We start from the raw sequence: 13640 nt of genomic DNA, 5'->3' as shown, positions 1-13640 counted from the left end.
TTTTGGGTCGTTCAAATTTGAGTTGGCAGCAGGCGCCCAGTCTTCCACGTCGCGGGAAACCGGCCGGCCCCGGCCGACCAAACATTTCTGCGTTCCCAGTCCCGAGTCCGTGCCCGAACTTGCTGGTTGTTACCAGTGAATATGTTCGCCGCCATCCTCTTTAGTCGAACAGTCTCGCGACATTACGATCGCAAGCTCGCAAATGTCGCCGTGCATCGTTCTCGCTCACTTTCGACCGTCTCATTCGACCCCTTCATTCGCCAATTTGTCTCCAAACTCGCGGAGCGCCAGCCGTGCTTTCCTATGTCTTCATCCGACGTGCACATAATGCACGAGCCGCAGGATTTCTACCAATGCTTGCTTGTCGGTATATGTTCATCTTTGAGACCCGTAATTGACAGGTGTGCAGGATATGATACGCCGTGCACGGCGCAGGATATTTATATCCTCACTGTATATTGGATCGGAAGACGTGGAGCTGGTGCGGACGTCGCTGTGAAATTTCCAGTATTGGTTTATATGAACTGCTTCGCGCGCAGATTGACGCGTTGCACGTGTCCCTCCAACAGAACCCATCCCTGAAGATCCACATACACCTCGACTTCAACCGCTCGACGCGTCCGGGACCTCAGTCTACAGCGCGTCTCCTCCTCCCACTACTGCAGGAGTATCCCAACCGTGTTTGCGTCGCGCTCTTCCGAAGTCCGAAGTTAAAAGGCATTATGGCTAAGCTCGTGCCCCCACGATTCAATGAGGGCTGGGGAACGTGGCACCCGAAGATATACGGGGCGGACGACGACGTGCTCATCTCCGGGTAAGGAAGTACGTCACTTCTTTACCGTCGAATCTCACACCCTTCTAACGCGTGGTAACAGTGCGAACTTGAACACGTCCTATTTTTCGAATCGTCAAGATCGCTATCTGCGTTTCACCGCCCAGCCGCAGCTGGCGGGGTATTGTTTCGACTTTTTGCAGCATGCGTCTGGTTTCTCATATTCACTTCTGCCTTCTCCTCTGTCAAAAGAGGAGTACACTCTGCAATGGCCAGATGAACATACCCATCCGCACTACATAGAAACCAAAGCGCAACGTAGCTTGAGGTCATTCCAAAATTCCCACTTGGCTGAGTCTCCGCAATTACTGGATGACCAACTCGCGTCAACTTCGTCACTCGAGAAGATCGATGTCGAAAAGCTGAATGTCAATCAGCCAGATGTGCTCGTGTTTCCGGTCATTCAAGCGGGACTGTTTGATATCCGTGAGGAAGAGGATTCTCTAGCGCTTCTGTTCGATGAGCTCGGGACGCATACACCCACGTCTACTTCGCCAAGTTATGGTGGACCTCTGATGGACTTGACGAGCGGGTACTTTGGTCTATATAAACCATATCAGGATCTTGTCCTTCGGTCGGGAGTAGCCTGTCGCATCCTCGCTGCCAGTCCAAAGGTATGCATTCCAGGCATAATAGTTCTCTCGCGTTGGTGCTAAGTTGATCAATGGTTCAGGCAAACGGCTTCTATGGCTCCAAAGGCGTTTCGGGACGGATCCCGGAAGGCTACACACTGCTCGAGAAGCGTTTCATGAGGGCGGTCCGCCACTCTGGTCGGGAATGGACACAAGATCAGCAGGAATGCCGCCCAGGTGTACAGCTGAACGAATGGGAGAAGAAAGGATGGACGTACCACGCCAAAGGTTTGTTTTCAATTCTATGACAGACCTCACCGTCTAAGCTCCAACTCTCTCGCGGTTTACTCAGGCATCTGGCTCCGCCCGACGCCCAACGCCTCACCGCTGCTCACGCTCTTTGGCTCGACCAATCTCAACTCGCGTTCCTCCAACCTCGACACGGAGCTCTCCTTTTTACTTGTGACGTCAGCGCCTGAGCTGCGCGCACGTCTCGCGGAGGAGGCGGATGGTCTCCGTGCGCATGCACAGCCATGGCGCGGCGAGGAACGCAAGGTGCGTATCGGGACACGAGTTTTGGTCAGTGCTGTTGGTGGGATGTTGTGATGTGTAAACGATTGAGGAATTTGTGTTCGTTTATCTCCGCTCAATCAGTAGACCTACGCTAGGGTGAATCATCTGCCACCATGACCTGTCCAATAATTCTGTGCAATCGTAGCAGAGTTATATGGCCTGCAGAAGTCCCTTCCAATTGTTCATTCTACTTAACAGTGAGTGCTACAGTACTATATGTGCGATGTAATTGGCTGGTACAATGTACTACGTGGTAATCAGTGCGTGGATCAAGGTATAGCGTTCATGCTGGTACAAGTCTAACTGCAATGCAACAAAAGGGAAATATCAGATGTCCGGGAGAAGGCATTGAATGAACGCTAGCAAATCCTCCACCGTTTTCTAGGCTCCCTATCCTCCTCCAGCACATCATTCTCCTTGATAACTTTTAGGAAGACACTTTCCAAAGTAGCCCTCTCAACAGTATACTCCGAGAAGTCACCCTGCGATGAGAGGACACCGAACAGTCTTGCAAGCGACATGTCGCTTCCAATAGGTACTTCGAAGCGTGTCGCGACATCGTCGGCCATTCGAGAACCTGGTATTCTCGCCATGAGTTCCTGCGCACGAACAATCTCTTCGCGTGTGCGACAAGAGAAGTGAATTTCGTAGGTTGCATAGCGCTCAGCAAGAGCGTCCGTTGTTCCAACAACTATACAATTGGTCAGAAGCAGTTGCTGCGTATGGAACGGTCGCATACCAAGCATCTTCTTGGCCAGTATACCAACTTTGTTAGCCAATGCAGAAGCTTCCTCCATTGAATCTACGAACAGGGGCGTTAATTTGCGTCCTTCATGACACTCTGCCAACTTACGAGTAGTGATGATGAGGGCCTTGCCCACAGCCACCTTCCTCAGCGTCGCCCACATGTCTCGCTTCATCTTCGCGTCGATTCCGGTGGAGAACTCGTCAATGAGAATTACAGAGGGATTGCCTGCGCAAATCCATGAACATCACGGCCCTGGATTGGGAGAGTTGACATACCAATAAGAGCGATTGCCAACGACAATTTCCGCTGGTTGCCACCAGAGAGCTTACTCGCCAACCGATCGGCGTACACATGAAGGGACGTCGCATGCATCAGGCTATCGACGTTATGATGCAGCTCTTCTCGGAGTAAACCCTTCAGACGCCCATAAACCAACAAGTGCTCGCGCACTGTCAGCTGGGAGTCGATAGCCGTGAATTGCGGGCAGACACCAAGCGATAGACGAGCCCTGCGCGGGTGGCTGATGACAGAAATTCCGTTGATGAGGACGTCTCCGTGGTCTGGGATCACATCGCCACCTGCAGACACATTAGTGTACTATCACCCAGTTACAGAAGCGCAGACCTACGAATTACATTGAAAACAGTTGTTTTTCCGGCGCCATTGGGCCCCAGGAGGGCGAAAATAGTGTCGGTGGAAACCCCTAGGCTGACGTCGTTCACTACCCTATTCGAGGACTTGCCGTATGCCTTGACAACGTTGAGCACACGAAGTACGTCATCCGAGCTAGCCACCGCCGCTGCTTCGTCATCCACGTCCTTGTGTCTTCCGGGTGCCACTGCACCACCGGGAGTACGCGCCGCGAGTTTCTTTGGGGAAGTTTTCCGAGGCAAGAGCGATCCGGAGTCAACCCAAACAAGGATACCAAAAAGAATGAATGCATAAATAAACATATAAAGGATCGGTCCGCCGTATCGCCCGATCACGCCCATGGAGGACGCCGTAACTGGCGAGTCCCCGTTACAAAGGAGAGAGAATAGATTGACAGAAACAAAGGAAGCGCGGAGCTACATACAGATGGTCAGCGGAAGAGAGATTAGGCTGGGTAGCAGAGCACTTACGACGCTGTTCACGGGGGCCAAGACTGACATAGTATAGTCTATGCAGAGAAGTGAGAAAACCGGTTCATGTCAACAAAGCTGCTACTCACGAATAATTGTCAATTCTCTGTTGGCATCCGATGTTTTTGCATAAGTGAATGTGAGAAGGTATGCAGCAACGTATAACTGACAGCAAGACATCAGAGTTATTACACAACCCGACAAGGGAATTGAACTCACGATAAACATAATGACCTGGTATCCAGCTGATACCGCAAATGCGGCTAGTGGCGAGGTAACGCCCAGCGATACGCAGTATGAAAACAGAGCTCCAACGATCCCGTACAACACCAATATAACCCACTACGACGTTGACATTTTCAGACACGACGCTAGAGACGAGGGATACACTCACGAAAAAGCCGAGGCCGTACAACTGATTGGAGGCTGCAGCAAACACAATGACAACGATGGTAGCAATAATCACAGAAAATAATGTATCAAACATGAGGTGCCCTAGCCACAGGCCCACGGGATTCGACAAGCCATTGGAGAGTTGCATGGCCTGGACAGATGAACGGCGCTCATTTGATACATACAGCGTAAAGAACGCGGGATACACAGACTATGGAAAAGTCAGTACATGCGTCAAACGTAGTACACGAGGACCACTGTACCATAGCAGCACCAAAGAACGCGACCCATCGGAGTGAACTCAGGGTTCCCTGCGCAATCCCTGGGAAAATTTCGAAGTTCGCGCCAATGACGCTGGGGACACCGACGTTCTTGCCTGTCGCATTCAGCGCGTTGTTATACAGTAGGTTCGATGCTAGATTCAACATCACAAGCCCCATCTCACCAGGCGGTGTCGCCTCCCACGCGAACAGCACGGAATCGTTTTGCAGGTCCGCTGAAACACCTCCAAGAGACAGATTCTGGTAGTTCTGGTCGATTGTTTCCAAGAACGTGACGTTGTTAGCAATATTCTGCACCGGGACCTGAGCCATCGCTAGACCAAGGGTGTCGAGTATGCCCGGAGGCGATGTCAGGACCTGAGAACCAAGTTCCGTGGGGTCAAGGAAGGTCAGCGCTACCGGTGATTCGGGGAGGTACAACGGAGTATTATATATGGAATCGAACGTCTTCGTGCAGCTCTGGTTAGCACCTGCAAGGAAGAAGAGTGGAATGCACGAGCCGCCCACTGCAATGAGGACGGCAAGGAACGGCGTCAACCAGGCGCGCCGCACGACGAGACAACGCTTGTAGAAAATCGTAAACGCCTGCTTGAGCGGCGACTTACTTCTGCCGCTCGTCAATTCCAGGGTGGGTAGAGCAGGAGGCAGAAATAGCGATGGCGCGGAGTCGATGCTCCCTTCCTTTTCCTTGTCTTTGTCTCTACTACCCTCCTCGTCGGTATCCGCATGCATAAGCCCTAGGAAAATGTCCTCGATGGACGTGCTCTGCACCGAGTACGTAGCAATATGGAATGAGTCACGCTCTGCCTCGATGAACTCTAGCACCTTCTGCACGTCGCCGCTATCCTTCGACTTCAGGTGGTATGACACGTCGCTCGGTCCAATGAGCGTAACATACGTGAGCGGCGCCAGCAGACGGATGCGTTCCAGGACCCGTTGGGTCGGAGCAGCAGCAGCTTTTTCCGAGTGCTCTAGCTTATTCTTGTCAAACGACACTTGGACGCTGTATCCTTCACCAATCCTGGACTTGAGCGCCACCGGAGTGCCTTGTGCAACCAGCTTCCCTGGAGTAGCGAGAACCGCAATCGTGTCCGCCAAAAGGTCGGCTTCGTCGAGAAACTGATGGTTGCGGGTCAGAGATTGTTTACGACTGAGCTGCCACAGACGCACATGTGTAGTGAATATAACTGTCCTCTCGTTACGTACAGAGGTCAACGTTCTCCACAGAGCACGGCGCGATAAAGGATCGACGCCCGACGTGCACTGCCAAACCAGATCATGGTACCACCCAGATTCTACATATAAGAACTCACCTCGTCAACCAAAACGACTGGAAAAAATAACGTCATATAACCACTGCAAACATACAACGAGAAATCCACGCACTCTTCGAGCCGCCAATGAGTCCAATGGCCAACTGCAACTTGCGCTTCTGGCCACCACTCAGCGCCTCTGCGTTGTAGTGAATCTTCTTGCCGAGATCACAGTCACGCAGTAGCTGCTCGATGTCCTCGTCCTCCACAGGCACGGTCCGCGCCTTCACCGCCTTCCACACGCGCAGCGTCTGATAGCACGAGAGCTCGGGGAACAGCACGTTCTTCTGCGGGACGATCCCTATCGTGCCTGGCGGCGGCTGCTCGACGTTACCTTCGAACATCACCGAGCCACGTGTCCGACCGAGCAGCCCACCGAGGATGGACATTGTAGTGGACTTGCCTGCACTGCAGGCAACCTACATCAGTACCATTGTTTCCGAATCGCTTCGGTCGTTACAATGCATACCCGTTAGATCCAAGGAGGACATAGATTCCGTACTTCGGGATATCAAGACTGAGGTCGGCCACAGCTGTGACGCGCCCTTTTCCCCAGAACCATTTCGACGTGTCGAAGTCCTTGCCAAGATTGCGGATTGAAATGGCCATGTCCGGAGCTATAGTATGAGCGTCCTCCTCTGCGAACGCGCGCTTGCGGCGGCGGAAGCATAACCAGCCAGACGACGACTTCGGGTTGTGTGCATCGTAAAGGCGACGTTCGAGAAGCACAGCCAGCCATGGCCAGAGAAAGATGTTGATCTGCGGGTATCGTGAACGTCACAATACAGTCTGGTGAGCGTAACCTGATAGACTTACGATAGCGACGACCAGAAACGGAAGGATAGTCAGATTGCTGTCAGGATCGGGATGAAGGATATTCGTCGGGATCTGGTGGTTCTCCCATCCAGTCACGGCGACGATGATGAACACGTAGTACGCGGGTGGGAATACGAGCGTGAAGACGAAAGCCGCGCCTGTGCTCGAATGCTTGATCACCAGCGCGATGATCGCAAGCACGACCGCGAGAAACGTCGACCCCACCGCCGCCAGCTGCGGGCTCTTCCCGAACGGCATCCCGACAAAGAACGACCAGCTCGCGAGCGACCACCCGAGCAGCAGGTGGATCACCACTACCAGGCCCGCGTTCGTGCCCGTGAAGATCCGGTAGTGCCAGATGAGCGCGACGATCACCCATGCCGGGAGGTACGCGAGCGAGATGCTGACGTGCCATGAGCTGTGCGGACGGGTGAGTACAATGGCGGGGACCGAGCTGCGACGCTTACATGATGCGCGCCGAGTCGAACAGGCCCATCGCTTTCAAATGGCTCGTTAGCAGATTTGCGCGCTCGCCCATGAACGAGCCCGGGAGCTGGTACGCGATGCCGATGTAACACACGAAACTGCGAAGGGTCAGAAGCATGGCTGGTAGGTGGACATAATCACCCACAGAGCAAGCACGAGCAACTCCCGCAATCCTCGAATAAAACCTGGTTAGATATTAGCGTGCGCTCAGCTATGCAGAGAATACATCACACACTCAAGCGGATCTTTGTACTTTGTTCCGAGTTCGTCAGCTGGGTGAACGGCAGCTCGAGTGGCGTCAGTGGTTGTGTTCCAGTCGTGAGCTCGATGATAGCCTGCGGACGAACGTCAGTAAAAACAGACCATCACGACACTAGGACACGCACGCTATCCACTGCCCACTGCAACGGCATCACCCTCTCCTCGTAGCTGCTCGTATGTTTTACCACGTTAATGTAGTACAGTCCGCCGTCCGCTCGCAGTGTGTAATTAATCGCCTGCGCCTCCGCCGCACCTCCGCCAGCGAAGGGCAGTGAGTTGAACGAGATGCCGGCAAAGCACAGGGAAAACAGGTTGAAGTTCTCCGGACACGCTGCCGCGAGGTCACTCGGCGAAGCGAGTTTCCTGACTCCGCCGAGCTGCTCCGAGGAAAAACCTCGTGTGACGAGAGCCATAATGTCGTCCGCGGTGGGGGTTCCTGTACCATTCATGCCGTCTGCCCACACGAGAGCCATCGATCCATCGTAGACGTTTGTCAGGTTATACACGGATGCTATTGAGCCCAACCCATACTGCGATCGATAGGATTTTACGGCGAATTTTCAAGCAAGACGCAGGCGACTCACATTATTGGGTTTCACAAAGAACACCTGGGCGACCGCCAGGAAGACACCATATGCGACAGGGATGATCAGACACCGTAGAAGGTTCAGCTGCAAAACGGTCAATGCAAACACTCTGCAGAGTAAGTCAGACGCACCCATGGATGCTTGAAGAGGACTATCCAATTCTTCCACACGAGGATGGAGAACTGCCTGAAGAACAACCAAGCCATACTGCTCGAATAGAAAAAAGAGCTGCCCTCAGGATGAAGGACCGAGACGGGTGGAGATAGTAACGGTTCTCATCGTAGAATATAGGGACGAGCTCGTCCATATACTCCTCCGCAGCCACCGGGAATTCCCCCGATCAGTGACTCTGTGCGTTCCAGACTTCCCGGGCGTCGCGAGAGACGCGCTCGAAAAGGCAGTTCACTTTCCGAATATAAACGCAAATTTGCTCCCGCGAGGTTCCAGAGGTCCTACGCGGCCCGATTCCCTCCCTGAGAGATCGATCAAAACAACGCGTAAATAACGCGCTCACGCAAATGCCAAAGACAAAAACTCACTGTAACCGTAGCTCTGCGGAGTTGTCAGTATTTCTTTGGACTCGGCGAGACTTGATATCAGCTCATGCTCTCAGCGGTATCACCTACGCACACAATCGACAAGTACTCACTTACGACCGTCTGTCGAATAAACGCAGCACTGTACGAGTGACACCAGTAATCACGCATCATGTCTCATCCTCAGGCCGCCTGGAAAATTTTCTCTGTGGCAGTGCGCACTGCGCGTGCACGGGCCTTCGGCTGAGAAAGCGCACCAGTTAGTCACGGTCGAATAAGCGCTGTGAATTAGAATGGACGCCTGGGGAAGTACTGACTCGTACGTCCCCGTCAGTGCGCACGGCGACGGGACACAATATCACATAGGCCCAAATCCAGCTCCTGACAACATCCAATGTTCTAACAATCCGCAGCTCGTAGGAAATAACCACGCTGATGAAAGTGAAGTTCACAGTGCGGACTCCCGGTTGTCGTTTAGTAGTAGTTAGTAGTACAAGAATATCTGCCCCGAGTGGTACGTATCAAACAGCACTACGAAAGCTAAACGAAAGCAAGACAAAATTCCAAACAAATTTAAGGGTATCTCCGAACTTTGTGCGGACAACAGTGTGTGTACTCTATAATTAATTAAACATCGTAACTTGCACCGTGTGATCAGTTCCCAGGCATTGGAAAATAAAAGCAGTCAGTCGTCGTTCACGCGGCAGCATACCTCAAGAGATGTGTTGAACGAATGTCACGCGGTCCAACAGCTCGAAGAGCGCGACGGTACCCCCCAGGTACCAGCCGCAAAACGCACGATATCCATAGCGCAGTCGCACCGTGCACACGTTCCTTCGCTAGCTTCAGTAAGCTCTCTCTGCCCCCCTCAGAGAACAGAGCGTGAGCTGGCAGCGCCGTTCCTTCCCAATTATGCTGTATGGCCTCGATGGCGTGCGGTGAGAAGAAGCGAGTAATGCAAATGTGCGAGTTCATGTCCGTGGGGACGTTGTGCGGGGAGCCTGCGGTGCGGTCAGGATGCAAAGTTGACGTGGAGAGCGAGTGGCAGGAAGGAGAGAGTGAGACGAGTGAAGCGAAGTTGGTCACACAAGAAACGGAGACATAACGAAATCGTGACACCAAGGTCGCAATATCAGACAAGCAGCGCGACCGCCATGTAGTGACCCGGGGCCGCTTCCATGCCAGTGGATGTATCACAGTGATCCTGCCTCAAACTGGTCCTCGAGCTCCTCGTACTTCATAGATCCCTCCAGGCATTCCAACTGCGCATAGTCCCACAGAAGTCGGCACCTGGGCTTACTCTGAACGGAAACGCACGACGGGGCAGAGCCTTAGCTCGGCCAGGCCGGGGAAGGTGGTCACGAGATTGACGAGATCCGCAACCTCAAATGCAGATTCAAGACGGGGGAAGTCTAGAGTCAGACGTCGTAGACGCGGCAGCCTGCAGGGGACCAAGTAGTGTCAGATCTATAACCAGATCATTGCCCACGTACACTTTCACCTTCGAGTTGCGAACTGCAGCGTCTGCAGCGTACCACCGGAATGCTCGCGAACAGCCATCCATACGTGGCACCATGAAAATCAGACAGATTCGCCGGTGAGAGTGAGTCTCAGTAGTCTGCTTTCTAACGCGCCTCCTTGTCGAGAGGTCGGACAATTTAGGCGGAGCCTAAAGTTTGGTAGTTCTTTCTAATGCGGAATCTTAAACCTTTGTGATACCACGTGATGCAGGTGGCGCTGTAAGTCCGCCGAAATTCACGAAAGTATTCCTGAAGATCCTCTCCACCCTGGTTTGGGCACATCGCAGGTGAGATGAGGTGCTACAATGGATGGGTGATGGAATGGTGAATTTTGCTTGGGCGCGGGGCCCAGAGAATAGAAGGATTCCTACGAGATTCAAACATGTAATGCCCTCTTGGACCAGTACAAAGCAGATAAGACAGCAAAGTCTCCAAAATCAATGTCAATTAATATATCCATTGGAAAGTATTGTATACACATGCAGCACAGGACAACGGGTGCTTCTTGCGCTCGAAACGCGACGCGTTCAGCGCGATTTACAGACGTGTTGTGCCAGCACGTGATGTGCCGGGTCGGCAATCAAGACCTCCTAGTAAGAGCCCGTAATAGAAAGCAGACGTCAGACACGGATATCCGAGGTACGAGGTTGAAGCAGAGTGTCTACCATCTGCCCTCGGGAGACTAAGTCTCAGCTCGCGCAGCGGGTTTGCAAACTTCCCGAGGAATATTCCTAAACCCCTGAGATTGTCGGAAGACAATTGTAAATGAGTAAGCTGTGCAAAAATTGATGGACCTGAAAGGATATAAGTTCGTAGGCTGCTGCAATTCATACGTGTGTCCGTCTCCCAAGCAGAATCCTCACGCGAATGACAAATGCGTGCCAGCGAGTCATCTCAAGGGCCCCAGGGGCATGCACGCCCTCCACGAGCGCTCCCAGAGTCTAGCATCTAAATACTTTTTAGAAGAGTGAGACAGGTTTCCAAGCATCCGTAGTTCCATAGTACAGATGTGAGACAGTCAGAGGTACCAAAATGTAAAGGAGGTAGACCCGCGCTTCATGAGTGACCAGAGGAAAATATCCATCCGTAACTCTGAACGTGTCCCCAAAAAGTCCTCTAGCAAATGAAGCAAATCAACAAATGCACGCCTGCTAGTCATTGCGGAGGCATGTTCGAGACGCACAGGTATGCACACACTCCACGTGCGGGTCTGTGGCACCTAAATAAAACTGTTCTTTGCCGCTGCCAGCGCGTGCGAGATCGAGATGGGTTTCCAAGTGTCCGTGGTTGCGTCCGGACCTGCGAATGCAATCGGGGGAGGACGCGAGGCGATTGCTGAGCTGTGCTTGGTACGATGGAATAGATGTATATATGGGGAGCCAGTAGAGGAGCAGAGGCGAGGCGGTGGAGATGTAATCCGGACGAAAGTCGTTGTACAAGGAGGTCGAACGTCAACGTACAGCGCAAGGGCTCGGGGGTGCTTCCACGCGGTCACTGTTCTGCGGGGAAGACCTCCTCATATCTCACTGATCCCTGATGACAGTCTCGACTTGCATAGTTCCAGATCAGTCGGCGCGGTGTGGCATCCTGCTGAGGAAATCGCACCACGGGGCAGAGGCTCAGCTCGGCGAGTTGAGGCAAGGTGAACGCGATGTCAACGACATCCTCATCATCAAATACAGGCCTGAGATATGGAAAGTCGATGGTCAGATGTCGTAGGCGCGGAAGGGGAGCAAGTAAAGTCAGATCTATATGCGCGTCACCGCCACGGTATCGCATTATCGATTTGTGGCGGATCTCCAGCGTTTCTAGTGTATCTCCGGAATGCTCGCAAATAGCGAGACATACATCGTCCCATTGATATCTGAATAGTGCGTCTGTAGTTTTCAGGCTGAGCTTGCGCAACGGGTTTCTAAGCTGCATGAGGAATGTTCCAAAATATTCGACGTCCTTGATAGACAACTCTAGATGAGTCAGCTGCGCGAAGATTTGTGGATCACCACAATTGTGTAGTACACTCTTTACTTGTTTCGTCTTGTCCGAGTCGAGTTTCGGATCTTGTGTGGGGAGGATAGATCCTGTGGAATAACCACCATCCCCATTGCAAGCTGGAAGGATGGAGAAACCCAGAGTAGTGTCAAGGTCGCCAACGGACCGGAGTGTTTCTACGATCACACTAAGAGACCCTACGTTCCAGACGAAGGTGTGCAACCTGGGAAGAGCTGATATCCACCTGATGAAGGGACCATTCTGGAGGAGATCCTGCAAGTACCGGGATGGGCCGTCAATGACTACCTTCTCCCAAATGACATCACTTGGTGACCCAGCTGGTTCAAGGCTCCATGTGTAATCAGAGAGAGGGAGTGATATGGTTGTCAGACATCTATGCGCTGCTATTTGTGGTAGTATCTTGTCGATCCATTCAGTACTCGGGTAGTGATCCTGGTATGGCAGAGAAAAAGTCTCCAGCCGGGGGCCTAAGAATAACTGGAAATGAGATAAGGATTCATCGGACATGGATCGCCATGTCAGACTCATGAGGTTCGGGAGAATATACTCCGGGCCGCCATGACATCTCTCCAAGAAGGACCAGAAATAAGACGAAATTAAATGGTCTGTAAAATTGAGGCTATGCACACGCGAACTATATGGCAGGATACGAGACCAATCCTTCGGTCGCATCTATTCATAATATTTAGATGAGAAAACAGTGAATAGTGATCAAAGGAAATAACGCGCCGAATCGCGACCCCGGAATGTGCGTTGAATAACGTTAGGGAAGAGATTGACGAGGGGCTTGAGACTATCGAGGTGTCTCCAGAGAACTGACAGCGAGGGCTCTTTCAATACCCGGCAGGTGCGTGCCAGACGAGACAAGGAGTGACGCTCTAACCCACGATCGAAAATGACTTCAAGAAGGTGGGCGGTCAGAGATGGGTCCCGCAGAATGGTCATGAACGCCGTCATCCCTGCAGATGCGTCTCGTTTGGGATTCTTGCCTAAGCCAAACGAGGAAGAGATGCGCATGCGTGAAAACGAAGAAGACCATCTGGAAACTGCAACAAGTCTACACGGGCTACATAGGACTATATAGTAGGGACTTGTCTAGCCGAGTGCTAGCCGAGCCTACATAGTCCTACATAGGCGGCTGTAGACCCCCGAGAAAAACACCAGTTGCAGATGACATGAGGCAGCTGGAGATGGGATGGGATGGGGAAGACGACCTTGCTGTAGATGTACTAGGATCAGGTGGGCTTTGGAACCGTGCAGAGCTCTTGGAGATGTTCAATTGACGCATTCTCGTCTCGTTCTGTGTATTGCAATCAAGTAAGACTGGAGGCCTATAGTCACTAGATTGAAGTCGTGCGATACGCGCCAGCGCAAGCTCAACTTGCTCTCGAGTGCTTCGGCACCGTATACTAGGTTTGGTAATGCAGTGACCAAAAGAGGTAGGTTCTGTGGATCAAGCAACTGCTGAGTGGTCGTAAATATTGGTTACGCTGACAATGAGCACAGAGCTGCGAGGCGAGAAAACTGTCCAATGACCGCCAGAAAGTACTCATATTAATATTCGAAGTATGGTCTCCCTTCTCCGACTACC

The 13640-nt window shown here is 52.4% G+C and overlaps 4 protein-coding genes across 4 annotated transcripts; 1 reads left to right on the top strand and 3 right to left on the bottom strand.

Annotated features, from left to right (window-relative positions):
• Positions 1 to 141: 141 nt before the first annotated feature.
• Positions 142 to 2010, top strand: SCP_0402540 (CDP-diacylglycerol--glycerol-3-phosphate 3-phosphatidyltransferase; the record flags this gene model as incomplete). The annotated part of the gene is made up of 6 exons (XM_027756992.1): positions 142 to 363; positions 410 to 481; positions 540 to 814; positions 876 to 1446; positions 1506 to 1692; positions 1757 to 2010. 6 exons carry the CDS (start codon positions 142 to 144, stop codon positions 2008 to 2010), a joined length of 1581 nt encoding a protein of 526 aa, XP_027612793.1.
• Positions 2011 to 2336: 326 nt separating this feature from the next.
• Positions 2337 to 8189, bottom strand: SCP_0402530 (hypothetical protein; the record flags this gene model as incomplete). Its single annotated transcript, XM_027756991.1, has 21 exons — positions 2337 to 2668; positions 2717 to 2779; positions 2831 to 2950; positions 3001 to 3303; positions 3354 to 3792; positions 3847 to 3884; positions 3936 to 4011; positions 4066 to 4188; positions 4241 to 4450; positions 4503 to 5639; positions 5691 to 5783; positions 5834 to 5850; positions 5907 to 6241; positions 6303 to 6592; positions 6650 to 7067; positions 7117 to 7233; positions 7281 to 7320; positions 7371 to 7470; positions 7522 to 7926; positions 7981 to 8067; positions 8115 to 8189. The coding sequence occupies 21 exons, from the start codon at positions 8187 to 8189 to the stop codon at positions 2337 to 2339; spliced, it is 4818 nt and encodes a 1605-aa protein (XP_027612792.1).
• Positions 8190 to 9815: 1626 nt separating this feature from the next.
• On the bottom strand, positions 9816 to 10083 carry SCP_0402520 (hypothetical protein; the record flags this gene model as incomplete). Its single annotated transcript, XM_027756990.1, has 2 exons — positions 9816 to 9960; positions 10013 to 10083. 2 exons carry the CDS (start codon positions 10081 to 10083, stop codon positions 9816 to 9818), a joined length of 216 nt encoding a protein of 71 aa, XP_027612791.1.
• A 1447-nt stretch (positions 10084 to 11530) lies between these two features.
• On the bottom strand, positions 11531 to 13066 carry SCP_0402510 (hypothetical protein; the record flags this gene model as incomplete). Its single annotated transcript, XM_027756989.1, has 2 exons — positions 11531 to 12721; positions 12779 to 13066. 2 exons carry the CDS (start codon positions 13064 to 13066, stop codon positions 11531 to 11533), a joined length of 1479 nt encoding a protein of 492 aa, XP_027612790.1.
• Positions 13067 to 13640: the final 574 nt, after the last annotated feature.

The sequence above is a fragment of the Sparassis crispa genome, assembly GCF_003851025.1.
Source record: "Sparassis crispa DNA, contig_000003F, whole genome shotgun sequence".
Classification (NCBI taxonomy): Eukaryota; Fungi; Basidiomycota; class Agaricomycetes; order Polyporales; family Sparassidaceae; genus Sparassis; species Sparassis crispa.
The sequence above is the reverse complement of the archived record's forward strand: the minus strand, read 5'-3'. Positions and strand labels throughout refer to the sequence as shown.